The 8,277-nt window shown below is 57.6% G+C and overlaps 2 protein-coding genes across 2 annotated transcripts; one reads left to right on the top strand and one right to left on the bottom strand.

The window, feature by feature from the left end:
• Nucleotides 1–706: 706 nt before the first annotated feature.
• CCMA1212_009012 (Fatty acid synthase subunit alpha) lies at nt 707–6,565 on the bottom strand (the record flags this gene model as incomplete). The annotated part of the gene is made up of 3 exons (XM_073706113.1): nt 5,963–6,565; nt 881–5,826; nt 707–817 (listed from the first exon to the last, which is right to left on the bottom strand). Exons 1-3 carry the CDS (start codon nt 6,489–6,491, stop codon nt 707–709), a joined length of 5,586 nt encoding a protein of 1,861 aa, XP_073555448.1. The 5' UTR covers nt 6,492–6,565.
• CCMA1212_009011 (uncharacterized protein) lies at nt 1,362–6,569 on the top strand (the record flags this gene model as incomplete). The annotated part of the gene is given in 9 exon segments (XM_073706112.1): nt 1,362–1,369; nt 1,387–1,417; nt 1,445–2,360; nt 2,442–3,707; nt 3,759–4,469; nt 4,563–5,116; nt 5,357–5,816; nt 6,036–6,224; nt 6,253–6,569. The coding sequence occupies 9 exon segments, from the start codon at nt 1,362–1,364 to the stop codon at nt 6,567–6,569; spliced, it is 4,452 nt and encodes a 1,483-aa protein (XP_073555447.1).
• Nucleotides 6,570–8,277: the final 1,708 nt, after the last annotated feature.

Here is an 8,277-nt window from a genome sequence, read left to right as displayed (position 1 = left end):
GTGTGTGTGTGTGTGTGTGTGCGGCAAAGCGACGACGCGCGAAACGAACGATGAGCGACCATTCGACGACGATGGACATGCATAGAATCGAGAAGGCAATGAGAAGACGGCGGAATATGTGATAGTGTCGTGTTCTATCTATGTCACGCTTGGGTACGGTGAGAGAGACGGAGAGTCGGATGAACTCTCCGAGGTTCGACGGCGTGTAACGACCACGATGACTTCATATTAGATGACGAGGTTTGATGCCCACCGGTACACTACGACATTCTTCGATCCACAAGACAATCTCTGCGTCACAGTTGGATAGAGAAGCTGCTCACAGATGGGCTGTCATGGCTTAGGGTACAGGGAGGCACTGAACAAGAAGTGAGGCAGCTTGGTGTACCATAAGGCGGCGTTACGAAGCGGGTTCACGAGTGAATGATGAACGTCGACATCTTAGATTCATATAAAGAGAAAAAAAAAACATGAAATTTTCTAATCGACCGTCTACAAGACCATCCATACCAACCAATGACTTACTGCTCATTAATGCCTCATAAATCTAATGCAACTGTTTTCCGTTGCCTGTCATCATCTCCGGATACACATCAAATATGAACCCAAGAGAGCCATCCTTGGCCCGTGCTGCACCAACGCCCTCGAGTCAAGCCAGCCGTCCCATTCTAAATTTTACTATAAAATAAGCCATCCATGACGGCCCTTAGAAGTGGGCAACTGCCACGGCAACGGCCTGCTTGTCGGCATGCGAGATGGAGACGGAGACCTCCTTCACGCCGGCTTGCTTAGCAGCAGCAGCAGCGTCACCATGAAGCTATGAAAATCACACGTTAGCAGATGTTCTTTCATACAAAGACCCGGAGCCATAGAAGCTTACAGAAACAACGGGTGCGCCGGTATCGTCCTTGAGGATCTCAATGTCCTTGAGGGCAGCGCCAGCTCCCTTGCTGGCAACACCAAGAGCCTTGAACACGGCCTCCTTGGCGCTCCATCGGCCGGCAAACGAGCTCTGCGGGCTGGGAGCGCTCTTGCAGTAGGCCACCTCCTGGCTGGTGAAGTTGCGCTCAATGAACGTGTCGTTGTCAATGTTGAAGGATGCAATGTCCTCGACATCCACGCCCACGTTGCTGTTCTTGCCCGCCACCTTGTGCGCGAGCGCCTCAATCACCTGCTGCGTCTCCTTGGCCACGGTCGGAGAGACGGTCTTTTCGGACGCCTTCATGAAGTTGGGCGAAAACTTGAGCTCCGCCGTCTTCTTGTCCTCGGACACACGAGCATCGGGGTTCATCAGAACCGCGCTGAGCTGGTCGTCGGTGTAGGGCGGGTTGGCCTTGGAGACGAACAGGGCGTTGTTGATCATGCCGTTGTGGAAGAAGCGGTAAGCCTTCTTCTGTCGGGACTCGACCTTGGCGCGGTACGCGTCGTACGTCTTCTCGTCCAGGGTGGCGAACAGGTACTTGGGGTGAACGCCGACCGCCTGGGCTCCCTTCTGTCCGAAACCGAACGAGGTGAGGGAGAAGGCCTTGACGCCGTCCGTCTGGATGCTGCGACTGGGGTAGACAATCAGGTCGTAGTTCTCCATGATGGGGTCAATGTTGTCGGCATTGCGGTTGCCAGGGACCAGGCCGGAGTTGAGGATCTGCAGACCACCGTTCATCATCCAAGCACCAGCAGCACCCTTGGGGTGGCCGGTAAGGTACTTCTGGAAGACACCGAGGATGGCGTTGCCCTTGCTTCGGCCGAGGTGGCGCAGCTGCTGGCAGATGGCCGAGGACTCGTTCTTGTCGTTGGCGCCCGTAGACGTGCCGTGGAACGAGGCCACCTTGAGGTCGTCAATGGTGAGGCCCCAGGTTGCGAGGGCTCCTCGGAGAGGAGCGATGCTGGGGTCGTTCTTCCAGAAGTTGTTGCCCATGCTTCGGAGGAGCTCCTTTTCTTGTCGGACAGCCTCCTTCTGGATGTGCAGGATGCGCTCCTGGGCGTACTCCTTCTCGTCAAAGTCACCGCCCTGGGCCTTCATTGCGTCAATCTCATCATGAAGGAACTCCAGCTCGGACTCCTCCCACTGCTTGATCTGCTTCTTGCGACGCTCAATCTGCCTGCGGCGGTAGTTGATGTCAAGCAGGGGCGACGGGAACTTGCCGGGATGCTCTCGCGCGGAGGTGAGAACGCCCTGGCCAGGAGCAGGGACGGATCGTCCAATCTTGTCGGAGGCGGTGGTGGTAAAGGCAAGGATACCGTGGATCGGGACGCCCATATCCAGGGCCAGCTGAGCAGTCATGATGACCTGGACACCGCATCCCTGAGACTCCATGAAGCCGTTTCGCGTCGTGGTGGTGGGGCGAGACATTTCGGCGGGGGTACGGCCGTGGGCGAACTCGTCCAAGCTGTTGCTGGTGGCCTTCATGTTGGCAAACTCATATGAACCCTCCTCACCAAAGTCGTCGAAGCCACCGACCAGACAGATGCGGGCCTTGCCCTCAAGAATCGTCTCCACACCAATGTCAACAGACTCGATAGCGGTAGCGCAAGCACCGACGGGAGTCTTGATAGGTCCAGACGAGGAGAGCAGCAACATGTTGACCCAGGCAGACATCGTGTTGATGAACGACTCCTGCAGGATGTCGTTCTGCAGAGGCTTGTCGAGGAATCGCGCCTTGTGCATGCCACGCAGAGCCTTGGCACCACCCATACCGGAGCCGACAATGTTACCGACCTCGGAGACGTGAACGTACTTGTAGAACTCGTACGGGTCGGTGATACCAGACGACAGCAGGGCCTCGGCAACCGACACGAGGAGGAACAGGGTGACGGGGTCCACCTGGCTGATGATGTCTTCGGGAACACCATATCGCTTGGGATCCCAGCCGGTCGGGATCTGACCAGCGACCAGTCTGTCGAAGCGCAGAGCCTTGGGGATCCAGAGCGAGGCGCCCTTCTTCACCCGGATAATGTACTCTCCACTCTCGGGGATCTCAAAGATCTCCACCTTGTCGCCATGCTCGCGTCGGAACTCCTCAGCCGTCTCCTTGGAGGCCTCGAACGGCTCAAGGTCCTCTTGGATGACGACCTCGTGGAGCAGCTGCTTCTTGTTGGGGTCGTATCCGTCGAAGAGCTCAGGCTCGATCAAACGGATACCAGAGTGCTCCAGGATGTGCTTCTCGTACTTCTGCTTGACATCCTTGTCGTCGACGGGCTCGCCAGTCTTGGCGTCGACCCAGCCGGCGTACGGCTTGCCCTTGAGGGGGCCGTTGTGGTTCTTGATGAGGCCCATGATCCAGGCCATCTCGATGCAGCCTTCAAGCGAAAACTCGCCATAGGCCTCCATCTCCCATCTGGTTCGGGAGTTGCCCCAGGGGCCGACTTCGGCAAATCCAGTCACGACGACGACCTTGTCCAAGTCGACCATGCCCTTCAGCTGCTCGTTGAGAGGAGCCACCTCCGTCTTCCAGTCAGGAAGGCGGGGGAAGTCGCACTTGATGTTGGCACGAGGCTCGATGGTCTTCTTCTTGTAAAGAACCTCGGAGTCGGCACCGTTGACAATGGTGTTCTCGATGGCGCTCTCCTTGGAGACGGCCCTGCGGATCTCGCTCGTCTCCATGATGTCCTTGCGGAGCTTGGTCATGGATTCGTTCAGGTTGGGGATGAACTGCAGGCCGCCGTTCAAGTCGGCAAAGACCGGCTCGGACTGGCAGAGGTCAACGATCGTGGCTGACATCAGGCCCAGAAGGTTAAAGGCCATCTCTTGCTGAGAAAAGGTTCGCACGCCAAAGGCCTCCACGCCCTCTGCGACCACGTTGTTGCCGGACATGAGACCAGTGCCACGAGTCCATCCGATGACAGCACCGCAGATGGTGAGGTAGTGGCCCCAGTCCTCGGAGTGCCATCGGTTGAAGAGGGTCTCGAGAGCCAGCTTGGACTCGGAGTAGAGACCATCGTTACCGAAGGTGCCGTGGTTGGGGGACAGAGGGAGAACGACCTGAGCGGGACGGGTCTCGAAACCGCGCTCAGCCTTCTGCGTCTTGACGCAGCCGAGCATGCGGATGAGGTTGGTGAGCATGATGCGGTGAGCCAGCTCCGACTTGGAGTCGATGTTGTCAATCTGTCGGCCATTCTCGGGAATGGCGGCGAAGGGGACGATGTAGTCGAGATCCCAGCCAAGGCCGTTCTTGGTGTCGTAGATGTAGTTGACGAGGGCCTCCACGTCCTGCTTGCTTCCCTGGTTGAAGGGCACCACGACGATCTGAGAGCCGCGAGAACCGAAGCGGCTGTACATGGACTGGTAGTACTCGGTGACCTGTCGAGAGAATCGACTGGTGGTGACGACGACCTTGGCACCTCCGCTGATGAGGCCCTGCAGAACCTCGGCACCAATGGAGCCGGCACCGGCACCCGTCATCAGGACGTACTTGTCCTGGAACGTGACACCGTCCTTGGCAGCCTCCTCAAGGCAGTTGAGGTAGACGGCCGTGAGCTTCTTGCTGTAGTCCCAGCCATGCAGGGACTTCCTCTTGAGGTGGAGGAAGGGGATCGTCTCGACTCTGGCCTTGTTCGGGCTTGAGCCCTTGAGGCCCGGCTTTCGGCCCTTGCCGTTCTCCTTGGGGATGATCTGGCTCTCGTTCATGGCCAGGGAGCGCAGAACATCACCGTACAGGCTCTTGATCTCGAGCTGAGAAGTCTTGGACATCTTGTGCTGCTGCTTGATCAACTTGTAGATGCGCTGCAGATCGTTCTGCACCTTGGTGCGGTTGCCATACTCGGAGATCTTGCCGCCCTCGGCCATCTGCTGAACATAGTGCTCGAGCTTCCGGCAGCTGGCGCGGGGAACTTCCTCGTAGTTGAGGTTGCCGCGGGCGTCCACGGTGGTGCGAGGACCAGTGGGGACGGCAACGTCCTTGTAAGCAGGAGGCAGGTTCAGAACCTCCTTGCAGTTCTCAATGAGCTGCTGTCCGAGCTCCTTGGCAAGCTGGTAGGTCTCGCCACGCTCAGTGGGGCAGTTGTCGATGTGGTACTGCATGAACTCGAGGAGCTTGGGGTTGGACTTGTTCATGATGCGGATGCACTGGCTGACAATCTCACGGTCGACCGTCTTGAGTCTGCCGAAGATGATGTCGTAGTACATGGAGAGCGCATCTTGACGAGCCCAGTTCCAGGATGAGTCGTAGGACCTGGCCTTCAATGAGCTGAAGACAGGCTCAATGCCGGAAGCGTAGAAATCGCCGTGCTCTGCAGTCCACAGATCCAGCTGGGCCTGGAGGACCTTTTCTGACTTTTGGGACTCAATGTGCGCCTTGTCGCCGGCTCTGAGGTCCATCTTGAGGTATCTGGCGAAGAGCTCCAGCTGCTGCTTGAACAGAGCGCGCTGGTCCTTGGTGAGAGCGTCAATGGCAGCGGGATCCATCATCATGCCTCCCGCACCTCCCTCGGAGCCACCAGAAGCGGCCGCAGACGTCAGGCTGATACCGGCACTTGCGGCGTATTTCTGGGTAACTCCATCGAGGTATGCCTTGGCGTCACCATCGTTTCCAAGACGAGCAGGAGGCTCCATGGTCAAGGCCAGCAGCAATACTCCGTCTTGCCTGCCGGGACCGAGGCCCCATCTTGTCTCCAGGTATTTCCTTGCCACGGTTATGTTGAAGCCACCAGGCATCTTGGAGGAGATGAGCCTGGCGATGAGGGACTGTGTGTGCTTGCCAAGGTTGCCATCGAAGGTGGCCTGCATGGACGCACTGAGCTCGTCGAGAGGCGTATCTTCGGGTTTCTCAGGCGTTGTGCCGAATTCCTTTCCAAGGTCACCGAGAATCTCATTCTGGAGGGTGGATTTGCCTGTAAACAGTCACAATTAGCTGCTGAACCATGAATCTTGCCCGCCTTTGCGTTTCCCTCCTATCCTCCATTGTTCGGCCGGTTGTAGGTGGAGGGGTAAATTCAAAGAGGCGGGGCGAGGGGCTGTTCAACTAACCTCCAACCAGATCCTTGATGGCCTTGCTGAGGGGCACCTCAGTCAGAGACTTCTTGAGCTTTTGCGCAACCAGAGTGTGCACAATGTCGACAGCCTGCACAGGCTGATCAGGAACCTGGGCTGCAGGCCCAGCGCTGGGAGCCGGAGCAGCAGCAACTGGGGCAGCAGCAGCCGCAGGAGCGCCGGCAGCGGCCGGGGCGGCGGGGGCAGCAGATGAGGCCGCCGCAGGTTCGGGTTCGTCTTCGACAGGGTCGACATCGTAGTAAATCTCCTTGGCGTCCTTGTTGTAGCAGAGGATCTGTCGCTGGACCGATTTTGCGGCATCGTAGGCCTCGTACTTGGAGGCCAGTGTGCGCTTGGCCATGACTCCAAGGGTGTCTGCGGGGCCGACTTCGACGATGCGCTCGGCGTTTCTCTCTGCCAGGAAGACATCCTGGGTCTCAATCCACCTCACGGGAGAGGCGAACTGGTATGCCAGAAGCTCGACGAGGAGCGTGTGGGCGAGCTCCTGCTCGACTTCGGGACGCATGATGGTGGTGGTGGTGGTGGTGGTGGTGCGTCGTGGGAGGGCGGTAAAAGAGGACGGCTGTTGTTGTTGTTGGACTGAAGAGGGTATCAATTAGGAGGATATAGAAAGGCCCTTCTTCCGTTTTCGAGTGCGAGGCTGCCGGCGATGCAAATCGTGCTTCTCAAGCCGCTGCTCAGGGGATGAATCTGGTAACTCCCGCTGCTTGAGCTGCTTCGGCCAGACGCTGATGGCGATTCTGCACCGACTCTCCGTGACCTTGAGGGGCAGCAGAGGAGAGAAGGATCTTGGGGATGGCGGAGGGCAGAGGGCAGAGAGAAGGACGGACGCCAGCAGAGGCGGGATTGGTTTGGCAATATGATGAGAAACGGGTCCGCCGACGAGAAAAGCCTGGTTACAAGTACGGCGGCGAGGCACAAGCTGGTCGATTCCAATTGCCGCCTCGATGGTTGGACGGATGGAAGGAAGCGAGCGTCTTGATTGTTGAATCGCGACCCACCGCCAGTGGCCGACGATGCAAAAAGCATTGGGGGGGGGATGCCTGGAGGTACCGGGGTACAAGGGCGGTACAGCAGCGACACAGCAGCGGCACAGCAGCGACAGGGCAGTGACACAGCAGCTACAAGGGTCGCTCCCTCCACGCGGCTGCTGCAGGTGCATTGGGCTGCTCAACCATATTCGCGCGCTACGCCGCATCGGGCAAGAACCGGTGGACCCGGCTCTGGGTGCCGTGGCGCTGGTCCCCCGAAATGAAGCCACTCTTGCAGCCAAAAAGAAATAATTTTCTTCTGAGCCCTTAGCGGGGCCCGTCTGGGCGCGGGCACATGGAGTACTAGCTCGCCTGTACTTCATACCTGTACCCGCGTGCACTCGCACAAGGCCTCGCTACCTTATGGCGCTCGTAAGGCGCGTGGCAGCCCTCAATTGGCGAGGGGCAACGCATGTCGCGCAGGAATTGCTCAGAAACACTGCGAGAATGGGCAGAAATGGTGCCGATTCCGGTCGCTGCAGCCGTGTCTCGTCTGCCCTGATAAGAGCTTGCTTCTGCTGGGCCCTTACTTGTACACACTATATCGATACGGGCGACCCCTTGAACGGCCTGTGTGCTAAGATAAGCGCAATCGCAATCTTTCTGCCCAAGCAAAAAAAAAAAAAAGTTTGTTGCACCCCGCCACCTGCAGTTGGTGGTGTCGCAGATGGGAAGGGGGGGCAAACGCTGCTAGGGACTTGTACCGGTACCTGGACAATTCAAACAGCTGCTGGCATTGAACCTCTCGAGACGATACATCCACCGCTTCCGGAGTAACGATAAGCGGTCTCCCGATATGAACAACAGTCATAGAAAACAGGCTTATGGAATCTTTGCCCTCTTACGCGTGTCCTTTTGAGTCTTCGAGCATCTTTGAGTTGTGGTCCGAGGCGTCGACCTGACCTGTTATGTCTTAGCTTTGGCGTGCGAGGTTCTGGATCCTCCAGGGTCGCCAAATTTAGCTTTCTACCTCTGACCGAGATGTTCCAACCGAAGAGGCTTTGAGACACATATCTGGTGGCTTCGGAAGGGACACAGAGTTGCCTGGCCGTTGCATCTGCCCTATGCTTGTTTCGTACCGTTCGATGAGACGATAATAATCGCCGCTAACGGGCCGACGGGCCTCGATCAGCATTCCCTTCGGAGTCCGTGAGCACCCTTGGTGGCGGTTAGCCAAAGTATATGAGGCTTCATGGTGCTGTGCTCAGTAATCTGTTTGGTCAGAGAAGTTGAGCTGAAGATTACTGAACGAATGATGAT

Source organism: Trichoderma ghanense (assembly GCF_004382785.1).
Source record: "Trichoderma ghanense strain CCMA-1212 chromosome Unknown scaffold_14, whole genome shotgun sequence".
NCBI classification, from domain to species: domain Eukaryota; kingdom Fungi; phylum Ascomycota; class Sordariomycetes; order Hypocreales; family Hypocreaceae; genus Trichoderma; species Trichoderma ghanense.
The sequence above is the reverse complement of the archived record's forward strand: the minus strand, read 5'-3'. Positions and strand labels throughout refer to the sequence as shown.